The sequence below is a fragment of the Amphiura filiformis genome, chromosome 1, assembly GCF_039555335.1.
Source record: "Amphiura filiformis chromosome 1, Afil_fr2py, whole genome shotgun sequence".
NCBI classification, from domain to species: domain Eukaryota; kingdom Metazoa; phylum Echinodermata; class Ophiuroidea; order Amphilepidida; family Amphiuridae; genus Amphiura; species Amphiura filiformis.
The window spans coordinates 67,382,836-67,401,699 of record NC_092628.1 but is presented as its reverse complement, the minus strand read 5'-3'; the positions used below and the strand labels follow the sequence as shown (position 1 = coordinate 67,401,699).

At 34.9% G+C, this 18,864-nt stretch overlaps 1 protein-coding gene across 1 annotated transcript in view; it reads right to left on the bottom strand.

Annotated features, from left to right (window-relative positions):
- Window positions 1–4,601: 4,601 nt before the first annotated feature.
- Window positions 4,602–18,864, bottom strand: part of LOC140151588 (L-xylulose reductase-like) — a 41,854-nt gene continuing 27,591 nt past the window's right edge. Inside the window, exons 8-14 of the mRNA XM_072173984.1 lie at window positions 16,357–16,454; window positions 15,930–16,084; window positions 15,478–15,520; window positions 14,726–14,822; window positions 12,578–12,642; window positions 12,099–12,216; window positions 4,602–11,060 (exon numbers count right to left, since the gene is read on the bottom strand). Of these exons, the coding sequence (XP_072030085.1) occupies window positions 10,948–11,060; window positions 12,099–12,216; window positions 12,578–12,642; window positions 14,726–14,822; window positions 15,478–15,520; window positions 15,930–16,084; window positions 16,357–16,454 (689 nt within the window). The 3' untranslated portion in view covers window positions 4,602–10,947. The remainder of the gene's footprint in view (window positions 11,061–12,098; window positions 12,217–12,577; window positions 12,643–14,725; window positions 14,823–15,477; window positions 15,521–15,929; window positions 16,085–16,356; window positions 16,455–18,864) is intronic.

The window sequence follows — 18,864 nt, the reverse complement described above, 5'->3', positions numbered from 1 at the left end:
AGGACAAACTTGATGTGGTAAGTCTACGTAACCACCAACTTTGCTGTCAGACATTATAATCTCATCTCAAAGTATCTGAACAATGGACAACCTTGATGTGGTAAGTCTACGTTATCACCAACTTTGCTATCAGACATTGCAATCTCATCTCAAAGTATTTGAACAATGGACAACCTTGATGTGGTAAATCTACGTTATCACCAACTTTGCTATCAGATATTACAATCTCATCTCAAAGTATTTGAACAATGGACAACCTTGATGTGGTAAATCTACGTTATCACCAACTTTGCTATCAGATATTACAATCTCATCTCAAAGTATTTGAACAATGGACAACCTTGATGTGGTAAGTCTATGTTACCATCAACTTTGCTATCAGATATTACAATCTCATCTCAAAGTATTTGAACAATGGACATCCTTGATGTGGTAAATCTACGTTATCACCAACTTTGCTATCAGATATTACAATCTCATCTCAAAGTATTTGAACAATGGACAACCTTGATGTGGTAAGTCTATGTTACCATCAACTTTGCTATCAGACATTGCAATCTCATCTCAAAGTATCTGAACAATGGACAACCTTGATGTGGTAAGTCTACGTTACCATCAACTTTGCAATTAGATATTACAATCTCATCTCAAAGTATTTGAACAATGGACAACCTTGATGTGGTAAGTCTACGTTATCACCAACTTTGCTATCAGACATTACAATTTCATCTCAAAGTATTTGAACAATGGACAACCTTGATGTAGTAAGTCTACGTTACCATCAACTTTGCAATTAGATATTAGGATCTCAGCTCAAAGTATTTTGCACAATGGACAACATTGGAGTGGTAGGTCTACGTAACCACATTAATTTGCTATCAGACATTACAATCTCAACTCAAAGTATCTGAACAATGGACAATCTTGATGTGGTAAGTCTACGTTACCATCAACTTTGCTATCGGATATTACAATCTCAACTCAAAGTATTTAAACAATGGACAATCTTGATGTGGTAGGTCTACGTAACCACCAACTTTGCTATCAGACATTACAATCTCAACTCAAAGTATTTGAACAATGGACAATCTTGATGTGGTAAGTCTACGTTACCATCAACTTTGCTATCGGATATTACAATCTCAGCTCAAAGTATTTTGCACAATGGACAACATTGGAGTGGTAGGTCTACGTAACCACCAACTTTGCTATCAGACATTACAATCTCAACTCAAAGTATTAAAACAATGGACAACCTTGATGTGAAAAATCTGCGTTACCATCAATTGTGCTATTAGATACGATCTGAACTCAAAGTATTGAAACCAGGGACAACCTATATAGATGTGGTAAGTCTACGTTAGCATCAACATTGCTATCAGACGTTACAATCTTGTCTCAAAGTATTTAAACAACGGACAACCTTGATGTGGTAAGCCTACGTTACTATTAACTTTGCTATGATACATATTACAATCTCATCACAAAGTATTTCAACAATGGACAACCTTAATGGTAAGTCTACGTTACCATCAACTTTGCAATTAGATATTACAATCTCAACTCAAAGTATTTTGCACAATGGACAACATTGGAGTGGTAGGTCTACGTAACCACCAACTTTGCTATCAGACATTACAATCTCATCTCAAAGTATCTGAACAATGGACAACCTTGATGTGGTAAGTCTACGTTACCATCAACTTTGCTCTCAGATATTGCAATCTCATCTCAAAGTATTTGACCAATGGACAACCTTGATATCGTAAGTCTACGTTACCATCAACTTTGCTCTCAGATATTACAATCTCATTTCCAAAGTATTTGAACAATGAATAATCTTACAAGGGAAGTCTACATTATGCTGTACTCAGAATACCAGAATAATTATCTTATGAAACGCCAAAAAGTTGATAAATCAAGGTAGTAAAACCTGACATTTGGAATAGATAAAACCATTCCTTTTCTAGGGATAAAAGGGCAGAAACCAGCTCTTAGTATACATCAGGTATAGACACAGAATTGGTATAGACCAGCTCTAGCCATAAAAGCATAAAAACACTGATACATTGATACGTCCTGAGTTGAAGACCCCATAGTACACTGCAAAAACAGCAGAGCAACACTTAATAAACACTTTAACACTTCATAAACACTTGTTTGTACAGTGAAGGTATAGGGATGTTAATTTATAAACACCAAAACACGTTTAGAAATATGAAGATGTTTATATTTTTTAACACAAGATAGTGTTTAAAATATGTTTTTAAACACTATCTTGTGTTAAAAAAAATGTTAAAAATGTTGTCAAAATAATTTTGTAAAATATTATTGGCGTACAGTTTGGCAAAACATTTCGTCAACACTATCATCACTGTTCATGTGTTGCAGCAAGTTTTCAAAAGTTTTTGACTGTTTTTAAATCGGGTTATACCCCGGCGTAAAAGATCTCGTATTTGATGAGTAGTGGACAGTCAGGTCTTGTCGCTACTATCAGAATGAAAAGATGTTCACTTTGAGAGTAAACTAAGTTGTGTACAACCCGGGTGTACAACTTTCTGTCTTAGTATGTTGTTTTTAAGCGCATCCTTAAAAGGGGCTGTGCAATAATTATGAGGCGGGGGGGGGAGTAAAATTTCCAAACGGCGTGCCAAAAATACATGCCCCCACCCTCTCTCGGCCTGCCAAAAAATCTTTACCCCCTTTTCGCACAGGCCAAATTTTTGGGATCCCAATTTACATATTTATCTTGATCTACAAGTAAAATCAATTCTGACTTCTTCCTTCTTAGTGCAGGCCTGATTATGTATGAGTAGTATCGCACTGCGTACAGACAAGCTGTACTTATTTTTTTACTCTGGAACCTAGAGTAGATGAGTGTATTTTTGGGCGCCCTATATTTGTCCGACTATTGACCTACTTTTTCACATGCCGCAGTGTTGAGAAAATATTCGTGCCGGTTATATACCCAAACACCCACAGAGGTGATAGTTAACGGCGAGTTTTGTAATGATTACTTGATTTTGATATGTAAGTAATACGATAAAGTTGTCATAGGCAGTAATGTGTTTGTATTAAAAGAAATAACCAAAATAATTATAGAAAGATTTTCAGATGTTTTTATTTGAACAGTACCAGTTCACCAGTTTTGCTAGTTTTCCTAATCTTTGGGCTAAATTAATACTAGCATCGTGAAGGTCATATATATCATTTTATACTGACAGCTTCGTTATGTACTTTACAGCTTGTATGTGCATTGTGTTCAGTGTGTACATAGGCTATTTACTTTTCAAATCTTGTGACAATTTGTGCTTGCTGATGCTTGTATAAGGTATTATAGACAAATTATTAGAATGCATGTGCACCAGTAGAAATGGCCCAGGTTGAATAAAATAAATAAACATATGAATGAATATTTTATTCCCTGGATTATATTTGTTGGGACAAAATAATGATATAGTTTGACGCTTTGAAATACAGTTATGTTAATCATAATAAAGTTACAAGGTTAAAAAATAATATCGAAATATTGTAAAATCAAACTTTTCCCCTCATAAGGAAATTGACAGATTTTTAAACTTTGATATGGAAAGATACCCCAGCCCTGATTAGGTATTTGTGAAATGAAACATTAGGCAAAAACAAGGAAAATATCAGTTGACAAACTTGAAGTCCTTCATTCAAATACATGTAGAGAAATTATAGATTCACGTAAAAAGTCGGCTTTTCAATTAACTACTAGCATGCTATGTTAGCACATTTATGACGCTAACAAATGTGCCAATATTTGAATTTTGATTAATTTTACTATGAGAAAATCACTGAATATGTTGCAAGTTTACAGGAGACTAATACAGAGTTTATGGCTATCATTTTCTTCCGAAATTGGTCCCAAATATACATGGGGGGGGTCATAGAATTTGTAGACCAAAAATAAGGGGGGGGGTTATAATTTTTGAACACCCAAAAATAAATAGGGGGGGTTATAGAATTATTAAGGGCTGGTGACTCAAAATTTTCGTGCGCTGTGCACGCATTCACACACATTCTTTTAACTTAACAATTAAAATGTGCGCACAATCTTTCGTTATAAACATTATGCAAAAATTTTGCGCATTTGAAATTTCAACACACTCCACACACTTTCCTCGCTCTAAAAGTTTTGGTGCCCTCCGCACCTTTGTTCCAGCAATGAATAATTTGTCTTGAGTCTGTGTAGGCGGAAGGGGGGTCATAAAAAATTTGGGACCCACCCTTCCGAAGAAAATGATAGCCCCCTTACGTTTGATCAGTTTCAGTTTTAGTTTATCTATTTACCAATTACCATATAAACAACTCAATGTAAAGATAGATAATACATAATGGAAGGATGACCAAAAAAAAAGAGCAAAGCTCAAGAACACTTTGGCCACCCTAAGAGTAATAACGAAATACAAAACAAAGCAGAGACAAAGACACCATGTAGACAAAGACAGACCTGACATAACAAGTGGGACAGACATTACATTAGGCCACCATACTTCTACTGCTTCCTTCATTCTATCCATGGACGGCTGGTGATGATGAGGTAGTCAAGTTTACAGAAGGAGGCTAATACATAGTTTATGTTTGATCAGAACTTTATTATCTGGATTTACACAGCGAGCTTACTAAAGCATCACCTTCAACATCAAATATTACTATCTCACCTCAAGGTGTGTGTTTTTTTGTAGTTACAATGGAAAACTTGATTGTCTTGATATGGCAAGTCTACATAATAGCATTAACTCGGAGATCAACGGAATAAATGCCAGCTGGTGATTTGCCTAATAGTATACAAATATTAACTGTCTATGAGTGTGATGGTCGAAATATAATCACGAGATGAAAGATGGATTGTTCCATTCCACGAGCCGGAAGAATGGAACAATACATCTTTCACCGAGTGATTATATTTCGACCTATACACGAATTTAAGACAGTTAATATTTGTTTTATATCACTCATGCATAAATTCTATTACTAAAATACTATTTAAGGTAGGAAATACATTTTTTCATCAACATAACACCATGTTTTGCCGTGAGTATACTTCACATTTTGGGGTCCACCCCATAACTAAATCGGCGAGTCCAAGATTCAGCGCACGGCTTGGCGCAGGCGCACTACGGCAGAGCACTATGATGGTAAAGACTATCACACAGAGAGGGTGATGGTAAAAATGATAAATGGTAATCAACCAATGAACTGTCTAGAATTTATGTATGAGTGATATAATATCAGACAAAAGTACCAAGTTGCATTAAATCATCGGTATCACATATACACCAATTACTATCTCAGCTCAGCCTCAATGGCCAACCTTGATGTGGTAAGTCTACAAAGCCTTTAACTTTGATATCAGATATCCAATTTCATCCATTTGCACAATGAACAATCTTGATATGGTAAGTCTATGTTACCATCAACTTAACTATCAGATATTACAATCTCATCTCAAAGTATTTGAATAACGGATAACCTTGATGTGGTAAGTCTATGTTACCATCAACTTAACTATCAGATATTACAATCTCATATCAAAGTATTTGAATAACGGATAACCTTGATGTGGTAAGTCTATGTTACCATCAACTTAACTATCAGATATTACAATCTCAAAGTATTTGAATAATGGATGACCTTGATGTGGTAAGTCTATGTTACCATCAACTTAACTATCAGATATTACAATCTCGAAGTATTTGAATAATGGATAACCTTGATGTGGTAAGTCTATGTTACCATCAACTTAACTATCAGATATTACAATCTCATCTCAAAGTATTTAAATAGACAACCTTAACGTGGTAAGTCTACAATACCATCAACGTCACAATACTTGCTACTTGTATTGATTTTAAAAACAATTTGCCTATACTTAATTGCTTTCTATATTATCATGTTATAGTAATATTATTGTATTTTGTGTATATTATCATGTTGTATCATGACGTGTAAGTTTAAGTTATATTTGGTAGTTTTTAAGGTTTTGCATTGTTTTCTCTGTAAAGCGCCTTGAGGCTTTTCTGCATATGGCGCTATATAATATCTTTATTATTATTATTATTAGTATTATTAGTATTATTATTATCAACTCTGCTATCCGATATTACAATCTCATCTCAAAGTATTTGCACAATGGACAATCTTGATATGGTAAGTCTACGTTACTATCAACTTAACTATCAGATATTACAATCTCATTTCCAAAGTATTTGAACAATGTACTACCTTGATCTGTTACAACTTACATCTACATTTCCATTAACTTTGTTATCAGATATTTAAATTTTATCTCAAGGTATATAAACAATGGTCAACCTTGATGTTGTAAGTCTAAGTTATGTGATTTTTGAAATATAATTATGAGGCAAAAGATGGATAGTTCCATTCCATGAGCTGGAACGGCAAGTGGACTGGAACAATCTTTCATAGTGATTATATTTTGACCACTACACAAATAAGACAGTTCATAATTTGCTTTAGATCGCTCATATATCTGTAAATTAGTGATTCTAAGAGACAATGCATGCGCAAATTGTGCCAGGAAGCGACCTTTTCTCAAACTAAGTATAGCCAAGATGTGAAAGATCCAAATATATCGCACGGTATAAGCGTCATTGGGATGGTAAAAACTATCGAACTACGATGGTTGATGGCAAAAATATTGAATGGTAATCAACCAATAAGCTGTCTAGAATTTATATATGAGTGATACAATCTCTTCTCAAAGTATTTGCATGATGGACAACCTTGATTATTAAGTGAACATTACCATCAACTATCAGATATTTCAATCTCATCTCAAAGTATTTAAACAATTGATAACTTTGATGTGGTAAGTCTACGATACCATCAAATTTTTACAATCTCATTTCAAAGTACATATATTTTTTAACAATAGACAGCCTTGATGTAAAAAATTCTACATTATCAACTTTGCTATCAGATATAGCAAAGTCTCAACTCATTAAGTATTTGCACAATGAACAACCATGTGGTAAGACTATGTTACCATAAACATTGCTATCAAATATTACAATCTTAACTCAAAGTATTTAAACAATAGACAATCTTAATATGGTAAGTCTACAATACCATTAAACCTTACCATTAACCTTGCTATCCAATATTACAATCTCATCTCAAAGTATTTGACCAATGGACAACCTTGAAGTGGTAAGTCTACGTTACCATCAACTTTGCTATCAGATATTACAATCTCATTTCAAAGTGTTTGAATAATGGATAACCTTGATGTGGTAAGTCTACGTTACCATCAACTTTGTTATCAAATATTTCGATCTCATTTCAAAGTGTTTGAATAATGGATAACCTTGATGTGGTAAGTCTACGTTACCATCAACTTTGTTATCAAATATTTCGATCTCATTTCAAAGTGTTTGAATAATGGATAACCTTGATGTGGTAAGTCTACGTTACCATCAACTTTGTTAACAGATATTTCGATCTCATTTCAAAGTGTTTGAATAATGGATAACCTTGATGTGGTAAGTCTACGTTACCATCAACTTTGCTATCAGATATTTCGATCTCATTTCAAAGTTTTTGCACAATGGATAACCTTGATGTGGTAAGTATTACATCAATTCTAAGCATTTGCATGATGGACAGCCTTGATATATTAATCCTACATTAGCATCAAGGATATCCAACCATATTGTCTATGGAATAAGCAGCATTCTTGCTACAAGATGCTGTACTCCAAATAACAGAATTACTAGTTTACTTACTTATCAAGTTGATAAATAAAGTTAGTAGAACCTGATGTTTCAAAAACATAAAATGTTTCCTTTTCCTTAATCAGGGGTAGTACATAATGGAAACCTTTATGAGGTAGTTAAGTTTACATAAAGAGGCTAGTGCAGACGCTAATAATGCTTTATGAGGTAGTTAAAGACCTATTCAGTGATCCCAGCGAAAGTGTAAAAAAAACCTTGTGAAGGGTAAGTCATTAAAATTGTCATTAGGTATTTTTGAAATGAAACACTTTACTCATTAAGTATTTGCACAATGAACAACCATGTGGTAAGACTATATTACCATAAACATAGACTTCTGCGTAGTCCACTTGCCAATTGTGCATACTCTGGCTATTACATTTAAGCTTAAAACTCTGATTCAATTATTTGTGCACAATTGATAGATTTTCACATCTGATCTTTTCAGTCACCGTACTCCCTCTGTTTATTAGCTTCCCAAGTGGACTACTGACTTTGGATTGCAGTTTACATTTTTAACACGGGACTCTATGGAGAGTTAGGCCAATTTCTGGCCTAACTAAAATTGGTCATGATGTAATGCATCTTTAAATGAATCTAGCTTGTGATTGGTCGCCCAGATCTCGTTATTGTTTAAATCCTCCCGACACGTACCATTGCCATTAACTATACATGGTACACCACTATCTATGGAATGCGGCGCTTTTGTGCTGGCGCGAAAGTTGGTATTGTACCACCATGCTTAGGCTTGTGGTTAGATTTGATTGATAAACAAGTATGATTGACAGTGTGTTTTAGAGAACGAAGTCCGGGTAAAGTTCTGCTTAAAAGTGAAAGTCCATAGTCGATTTTTAACTTAGATAATAAACTGGCAGATTCTAAAATTAGAATTGTTCAGTATTATAGTGCCATTATAGTTATGCCATTATGATATGTTGCATTCAATAATATAAGCCTACGTATACTTTACTTTTACTGTCACAAATATAATTATATAAACTTTTTCATAACCATTTTATACTAGTATTTTGATGTAATAAATATCAGTATAATTTCGAGTTCAACTGAATGCGTTCATCATGATTAATAACATATTTTTATTTATCAAAAATCGACTATGGCATAGTCTACCATAAACATTGCTATCAAATATTACAATCTTAACTCAAAGTATTTAAACAATAGACAATCTTAATATGGTAAGTCTACAATACCATTAAACCTTACCATTAACCTTGCTATCCAATATTACAATCTCATCTCAAAGTATTTGACCAATGGACAACCTTGAAGTGGTAAGTCTACGTTACCATCAACTTTGCTATCAGATATTACAATCTCATCTCAAAGTATTTGAATAATGGATAACCTTGATGTGGTAAGTCTACGTTACCATCAACTTTGTTATCAGATATTTCAATCTCATTTCAAAGTGTTTGAATAATGGATAACCTTGATGTGGTAAGTCTACGTTACCATCAACTTTGTTATCAAATATTTCGATCTCATTTCAAAGTGTTTGAATAATGGATAACCTTGATGTGGTAAGTCTACGTTACCATCAACTTTGCTATCAGATATTTCGATCTCATTTCAAAGTGTTTGCACAATGGATAACCTTGATGTGGTAAGTATTACATCAATTCTAAGCATTTGCATGATGGACAGCCTTGATATATTAATCCTACATTAGCATCAAGGATATCCAACCATATTGTCTATGGAATAAGCAGCATTCTTGCTACAAGATGCTGTACTCCAAATAACAGAATTACTAGTTTACTTACTTATCAAGTTGATAAATAAAGTTAGTAGAACCTGATGTTTCAAAAACATAAAATGTTTCCTTTTCCTTAATCAGGGGTAGTACATAATGGAAACCTTTATGAGGTAGTTAAGTTTACATAAAGAGGCTAGTGCAGACGCTAATAATGCTTTATGAGGTAGTTAAAGACCTATTCAGTGATCCCAGCGAAAGTGTAAAAAAAAACCTTGTGAAGGGTAAGTCATTAAAATTGTCATTAGGTATTTTTGAAATGAAACACTTGGCAAAAAACAAGGAAAACATCAGTTGACAAAGTTGAAGTCCCATTCAAATACATGTAGAGCTAATTTCTCTACTTAAGTAGAGAAATTACAGATTCATGTAAAATATCTTATTTTTCTTTAATACTCAGCTTTCGGCTTAACCACTAGCATGCTATGTTAGCACATCTATGATGCTAACAATGTGCCAATATCGGAATTTTGATGAATTTTAATATCCTCCGGATGAGAAAATCACTGAATAGGTTGTAAGTTTACAGGAGACTAATACGGAGTTTACGTTTGATCAGTTTTAGTTTTAGTTTATTTAAAAAGGTAGAGACCAACCATATTTCAGTATACAACAAGTAGAGAACAGCTCTAGCCATAAAATATTAAGGATAAAAAACATGTGACACATTGATACATCCTGAGTTGAATACCCTATACTACACTTATGCTCCAAGTTTGCTTGCAATGAGATGTGTACTGTTCACCTGAGACCATTTTATAAAAACTTCAACCATAAAATGTTAATTTGACCTCAGATGACCTCCAACGTCAAATTATGCGCCCACAACACCATAACATGAAAACCCTCATTCTACAAACAAGGGAAGAGGCTTACACATCATACACTGGAACAAGGAAACATTACAAACTAGTGCACAAGATCAAATTAATGATGCTTAATCGTTATTCTTAATATATCAATATAAAGGGGAAAGAAGAATTACGCATCGCACACTAGCACAATTAAACATGAATTTACAAATGGAAACGTGACATGCATAGGCAGATATACCAGAGTAAAAACTCTGGACATACCAACCTATGCAGGGACTTGAACCCCAGACCACTCGCTTGTCTCGCTCATACTACATCTATGTCCTAAGTTTGCTTGCTGTGCTTGAACTCTTCACCTATGAGTGTTTCATTGAAACTTTAATATTTTATTTCATCCATCCACACACACATACATTCCTATAGAAATCTACATTTGACAATGCAAAGCTGAGTTCTGTTATCTGCAAATTCTGGTTCAAGTTCAAAGAAGAAGAATATGGACTAGTTTTCCCCTCCAACAGTGAGTCTTGTTGGAAATGTTATAATATTCACCCTTGTAGCATAATGTATGAAAAGTTAAGTCAACTCAGTTCTAACATTTTCCAGTAGCCAAGAATCCCCCATCAACTGGCAATGTGACTCCATTAATAAATGAACTCTTGTCACTCAATAGGTAGAGAATGGCATGAACAACTTCTTCGGTTTCTGAAAAATAAACATATCAAAATTACAATATCATTGCTAACCTGTGGCATAGATTTCTTTTTAACATTGGGGATGGATAGGGTTGGAAACTTGTTTTGCCATATTGAAGATAAAATGGTGAATTACTGTGCAAAAGTGGAACAAACTTGCAAGAAGAGGACAAAAATCAGCACTTTTTAGGCTAAAATAGACTTGCTGCATGTCCTTAACATCCATGGATTGGGAGTGGAAACATTGCATTTTAATCTTCACCCCATTCAAGTCACAGCAGACTACATACTGCACGTGCCAGATACTACTATTACACTCACTCACCAATCATCCCTCCTTCAGGGCTATGATATTTTTTTCTGATTTCAGCCATCTGCCCTCTTGTGAGTGTCCCCTACCACCTTCGGCACATGGCATGAGACAGAGTGACAGTGATACTGGAGCCTTGTCTGAAGTGAGGGAATTGTCAATGAAATGCATGCCTCAGCACTGTGATGGTGTTTTTGCTTAGATTCTTTGGCAGAGACTATTTTTCTGCCATTTCTTGCCTGCAGCTGTAGATTACCTCCAACTCCACCTTCGCCCGAGGCTTAGTAAAATTCACTATTTTGGTATGTCAAAAGAAAACATGACTAAAATGCTAAAATGGACAAATAATGAGGTTAATTTAGTCAGAAACCCATGTACATGTATATGTATAACATTGGGAGATGATTGTATGGACCATCCCGTTATCAAAATGGACCATCCACCCTTATCTGGGATCTATGCTTTGTTGCTTCTTTACACGTCACAGCCAAGTCGATTCAGTATGATAATCCCAATATAATAGAAAACATTAAGAGAATGAGTTCTTCACTGATGAAACAACAGAGGCACATTTTGAATATTGGTATAGTCTACTTTTCTCAAGTTTAAGTGTTGTATAGCTCATAAGTCAATTAAATAAAACTATAACACCTTTGACAGAATTCTCTTTCTTATCCAAATCTGATGCATTTGAATTACCCTCTCCTACATCAACTGAGGTCATGCAAGTCTACTTACCAGCAAACCTCCTTAATGGTATCATTTGTTTAACTGGATCCGACACCTTAGGGTCATTCCAAAGTTTGACTCCCAATGGAGTCATAGTGATGGTGGGATTCACTGCATTCACACGAATCTGTATCAAAATTAAAATATCAAGATAATATGCATAATAGTAAAGCATTGTCACTGCTTCATGCTCACAAATGGAAAAGAATCTAAGATGGAATTTTATATTTCCAATTTCTTTCTTGACCTTTTTAAAAACCCTTCCTTTCTAGGGTCTATGATTCATCCATGTAACCAGTTTACAACTAGGGCATGGCACAAGAGTGGCAAGACACACACTCAAATTGAAAATACCAAGCGTGGGATGCTGATAGATGGCTTTGTCATAGTCTATGACTGCAAATATATGCATTAGTGATGAATATTAGTGTGTAATTTTGTTCTTGGGTTTCTGTCAATCAACATTAATCAAAATAAAATGTACTTACGCCTTTTGGGCCAAGTTCATTTGCCATCCCTTGAGTAAGACTATCCAATGCACTTTTACTTGCACCTATACATTTGGGTAAATAGAGGAATTGTAATGCTTCGTCATTGGCGTATGTATCAATGGGTAGTTGTCAGGGGCGACAAAGATAAACATTTCCCAGTGGGCATCATTTTGGTGGTGGCATGCGCAAGACTTCATGTCTGACTGACTTAATACTAAATAAGAGCACTATTTGCATAGCACACAAGGCGAGCACCTTGGGTGTGAATGTGAAGCCCTTAGGGCAACTGGTGTGAGCACAGCATTCCAGGAAGCCCCTGGATTTGTGCTTTTCAAAACCTTCACAGTTGGCTATTTGAGGGGGAAACTTTGATATAAAATTGGATCGATTGAGTTCATGGTCCCACATTTTGTAGACCAGTTTCCTGTTTTGCCCAGCTGATCATTTCACCTTCTTTTCAATTTATCAACAGACCAAATATTCAATTCCCCAACCAACTGAAAATATTCCCCATCTGACCAATTCAAGTGGGAACCATTCCTCCTTGCCCCCCCCCTCCAAGCACACCACTGCATGTCAAGGTGACATTGATATTTAGCAGGCAGTTAAACACTATTTTAACCCCAAACAAAGTTATTTAATGGGCTAAAAAGAAGATTCACATGGCAATTGTGGTTGCTTCCTGGTAAATGGAGTTATCCCTGTAAGACCCTCTCCCTACCTGTATGCTAAAATCACTGCAAAAATCAGTGATTAGTTCATTCATTCATTAAAGGTTTATTACACAATTGTCATAGCAGTATAAAAACTGAAATGCAACAATTTTACAAAAGTACACACATATAAAAATATTAAAATACATTTAAGTATAAATGTTAAAATACAATGTACATATAAATACAGCAAAATTATGAAGAAAAGAGCAAATTACATAGTTAAAACATCCACACATTCATTTTCATCCATTCACCCACATGTACATCACCACACACACCTCTGCATCCCATATCCACTCATAAACAATCACTACCACAAGATCACACCCACTGACCTTACACACCACTTATTCAAACTCTTTCTCTACTCATGCACTAGTAACTACATACTCAAACTCCTTCTCGGCACACACATACTTTCATAAATGAATTACTTAGCATATTAAGATCATATTAAATGTGAGAAACAGAAAATATATTGCACATAATAATGTTTATAAAATTTGGTGGAGATGGGAGTGACAATGCAAATATAGCCTTGTAAAATAACTAAAAAGCTAAAAACTAGGAGTCTTCTTATTCCACATATTGGCCATGTACACCAGAGGGCTTTTCTGACAACGCAATGTTCTACACCTTGGAACCGACCAATTGGTCAGAATTTCTTAAAACTCTGCCATGAACGGTGCTCTTCTTTGGCGGTACCCAACTATGGAAACGCTCAGATTTGAAAAGCGAGTTGAAAAACTTCAAACATTGTTGCTCACGTCTCTCATACATGGTTGGCAACTTACAAAGCTCAAGTGCCTCATCATAGGTTGTATACTGCTTGCCAACAATGATCCTACATGCTCTCTTCTGGATTCGTTCCAAAGCGGCACTTTCGTCGATGGTCAGACCAGGGTGGAACAGAGGGGAGGGAGACGCAGGTAAGAGAGGTACGAACCCAGAAAAGATAGTAATAAGGTCATCTGTTGGCAAGTTGAAGCGTTTGAAGTGTTTGGTTATCAAAAACTTCCTTCACCCGATGGAATTTGGGGAGCTGCACAGATAATTGGTGGCAGCAACTAGCCTAGTTGATGCGATCTGATTGTGATGATTCACCATGGCAGCAAAATTACAGTGCTTTGAGTCCTCTAAGATCTGGAGAAAAGGTGCTATATAAATCCAAAATTGATTTAAAAAAAAATTTTTTATGCTACTGCCATGTGCTTCTTATTTTGTATGCAGCCTACATGGCTCACTTGAGAACACAAACAGCATAAGCAAACTAAGGAATACTGGGATATAAGTATAATAAACTGATAAACATAATAAATATATTATTTGTTTGTAAGTGAATTATACCTCGTTTATGGTTTATTACTCTCCATTGAATTTGACAATCCTCAAAAAGAATAAACTCAGCTAACGAGTCAACTTTACTTACAATAGACCATTTGCTGATTTACGGCAACTTTGGATGATACACTTGACACATTGACTATGACACCTTCACCCCTCTCTACCATGCCTTTGGCAATTATCTAGGAGATACAAAAGAAGGAACAAGATATGGCTTAAATTTAGACAAAATGGAATATGTCCTTTAAAACTTGAAGCATGTCAATAGAGGATATGCAATACGACATCACTCATGATGACAGACTCAACATCATTTCAATAGTCGTAGGGGTATGTGTATAGCATATTGTATGTGCAGACCAAGTATATAATACTTGCAGGCAATTGCAGTATGCGTAACTGAAGATGTGAAGTTGTAAACAAGTTTTGTTTATTTTAGAATATGAGGAGTTTTTATGATGGCAACGGTAAATGGTAATTTGTGCTCAATAAAATAGGTTATGGTTATAAAATAATATTTTATAACTAAGAATGAGCCACGCCGGTATCCACTACGATAAAATATTGGACCTGCCTGTTGTCTATCACACAGTACAAAATAGTAAAAACAAAAATTCTTATCGTTTCTTCTTTAAATAAAACATGTGGTAGGTATGAATGATTGTGGAATCGATCTGAAGACCTGTCTCTCTGTCATTTGAGAACTGGCTGCCATTTCAATTGTTATGCTGTTCCAGTTGGATTATTGCATAGTTTCTATTGTTTACATATTGGTCGATCAAACATGCTAAAATGCAATGTCTCTTTAAAGATGAAATTGAAATTAAAGTTTCTCACCTGTGAAATTTGAAGTACACCTCTCAAATTAATGTTGATTGTTCTGTTGAAAAAAGTAAACAACAATAAATCAAGGGGATTGTGTATGCACCTGTACATTTCTATCAAAAGCGTTTTGGGTCCTTGATTTAGGGGTTCATTCATATATTTTTGTGATCAAATGGTTGTGTGTGCCCGAGGGCCACTTTCTCATTCATACTTACCAGAACATTTTGTGATTCTTATTTCATCAAATTAATAACAAAAATAACAATTAACATTATTTAAAAAATTTAACATTGTTTATGTCCAGCTCTCGGCCAATCAGGCACACTGCTATATAATGAGTATGTAATAACAAGATTATCAATGTTTTGAGGTATGCACTTCAATTTGTATAATTGATAAGAAATTATTGTTATCATCTATATACATCCAATTTTTACAAATATAATTGAGAAATTGAGACTTACTCTTCAAAAACATCTTTTGTAATCTCAAAGAAACTTTGTAGTTTGGCAATACCAGCATTGTTAACTAGCAGATGTACTGGTCCCACATTTTCCAAGGCAGCTTTAGTTGCATCCCAATCACCAATATCAACACATATCGTTTCTACATCGGGAACCTGTCAGAATAAAACAATTCTTCATTAAAAATACATGAAAGGACATAAGCTAATATCCTGGAATTGGATGGCCATTATCAATCCATAAATGTCTGGTACTTTATCAAAACTAGACAGCCTAACCAAAGTATAGAATACTTTGGCCTAACCTACAGAGGGGGAAGTGAATGGGGGGGTGCAAAATCAGTGCCACCACTGGCTGGAAACCATCACAATCACTTGCTGGTAAATAAATGTTACAGGAAAAAAATACATGACTACTAAGTATATACCTCTTGTTTAAGACTGTCTAAATCTGCCTGTGTTCTGCTAAGAGCAATCACCCTGGCTCCACACTCTGCTAGCTTTGTGGCTGTGACTCGACCAATACCTAATAAAACAAGAATTACAAAGAAAAATGTTAAATATATAATTAGTGGTTTAAAAAATGGATTGCTTCTCGAGAGGCACTCTGGGACTTGTGATGTATGACTTGTATGACCCCCACACCCCCAACACACAGATCCAAAACAAATTATTCCCATAAGGTCAAGAAATGTGTCTCCTAAGTTGACTGGTAGTGCATTAAAATTTTGATTGTTAGGTGTAAAGAATGAGCATACAACACACAGTGCAAATATTGTGTGCTTAGGCCTTGATAATTTTATGACCCCTCCTGTTTTGGATGTAAAATATTATGCCCTCCCTATTTAGTATAAATAATAAATAAAATAAATCTACAAACCCCAATCCGGACCCCCTTCCAAAGAAAATGACAGTCCCCTTATGGATGGGCTTGTTACCTTGTATCTTGTATCTCTGGTAATTTCATTTCATGGTATTTCTTCTATATTGGAGTTGCATTATATAATCTGCTCCTGTTACCCATGTTAAACTAAATACAAGAGTACAAATTAGCAGGTCACAAGTATTATGAAGAAGTCACCAAGATATCGTGGTGACTTGAAACACACCTCAATAGCTGGCCAATGGATTTCTAACTTATCCCGAGGAATAACTCGCAAAACACACATGAAGAAACAGGAAGAATACTTGGTGTTATAAACTTCACTTGAAACTTTAATTTGGCAACTCATAAACAACAAAATGTCGCGACACAACGTGAAATACTATTTCCAGCTCACTACACGATGTGTTACCCCAACAGAATCTTGTCATCGACTACGAAGGTACCTAGTCAAGCATGCTGGCAAAAGATTGTGTAGTGATATCATTTATTCTTCAACACCCTTTGCTCATTTTTGTTTGCCCTTTCCTAATAAAATGTGGTCAGCAGGGTCAGTCAGCATTTTGCATCAGAAGCATTGTCTTAACAGGCCATCATTTTAATGATTGTCAGTTGCAAAAATTTATTTGATCACAAACGATTTTGTCAATAACACACATGTTCAACATTAACAATGCAAAGCCGAGTTCTGTTATCTACAAATTCTGGTTCAAGTTTATTAATCAATATTTTATTAACATTCACCAAACAAACTGGTATTTAGTTAATATTAAAGATAGAAGTACAAATGATTACTATTATAAAAGAAAGATAAATTAGTCTTAATAATGGCAGCGCCCATGTCCATGGTGTATTGAGTCCTGGAATGAAAATATAACGGGTCGCTGCTGTAAAAAACATATTGGCACTTAGTTATGAAGTGAAATTATTAATATCTATAAGTCAATGTTTGTACGTGAACTTGGTTATTGGAGTGATACTGTCAAAGTCACTTGCACTCATTAGAAGTATGAAAATATCATTTTCTATATCATACATTTCATGTATTGTAGATAATAAATCAAGTCATTGGTATAATAAGGACATATCATTACAAGATGAAATTCATCCTCCACCTGATTTAAATTACAAAGTGTACAAATTCTATTCTCTGGATTAAAATTTGAATTAAGTAGTGACACCCCCTTTTAATTATGAGATTATGGGAGCTTATTCTTAATTTACAGAACGAAGCTCTAGAAGATCTTTTAGTGATAATAACATTTAGGATTAAAATTATTAATATGATTAACCCAAAGTTTGCTGTAAATAATTTGAAGTTTAGATACAATACTTTCATTAAAATTAGAAGAGGCGATGATCATATTTGGTTTATTCCAAATATTAATCCTATTCAGTAGCGTAGCCAGCAGGGGGCAGAGTGCCCCCCTGACAAAAAATAAATGAAAAAAGTGCCCCTCTGACAAAATATTAAAGAGAAAATCTGGAGGGCAAAGGAAACAAAAAGGGGTAAGGAGCCTCTTTTCCACCAAAATTCAACCTGATTATGGTCCAAAATAGTGTAAAATACAAATTTTTTGTGTGCTGCACGCGCACATTGTCAATTTATAAAAGCCCTTTTCATCCTGAGTATGGGCGAAAATAGTGTAAAATACACATTTTTTGCACGCTACGTGCACACATCATCCCGGTTTAGCCTTTTTGGAAGCTCAAAGACATGTACAGTCTCTCTAAAAACAAAACCGGTATATGTATTGTATGATGCAAGTGCAATTTTTTTCATCTGTGCCCTGAAATTTTATTTTGCCCCCCCTGACCAAGAAAGCTGGCTACGCCCCTGATCCTATTGATAAGGTGAAATATATTTTTCATTCCTGTCAACCATGTAAAAATATTAGTACACAATAACTTTCTGCTATCTACAAGTGCTTGAATTACAAGAGAATCATTACCATTCATATCATACATTTTTCATTAAGTTTCCACCAGTATTTTACAGATATAGAAAGCGTAGCTATGAGTAGTGGAAAGCTGGACTAGTTTTCCCATCCAA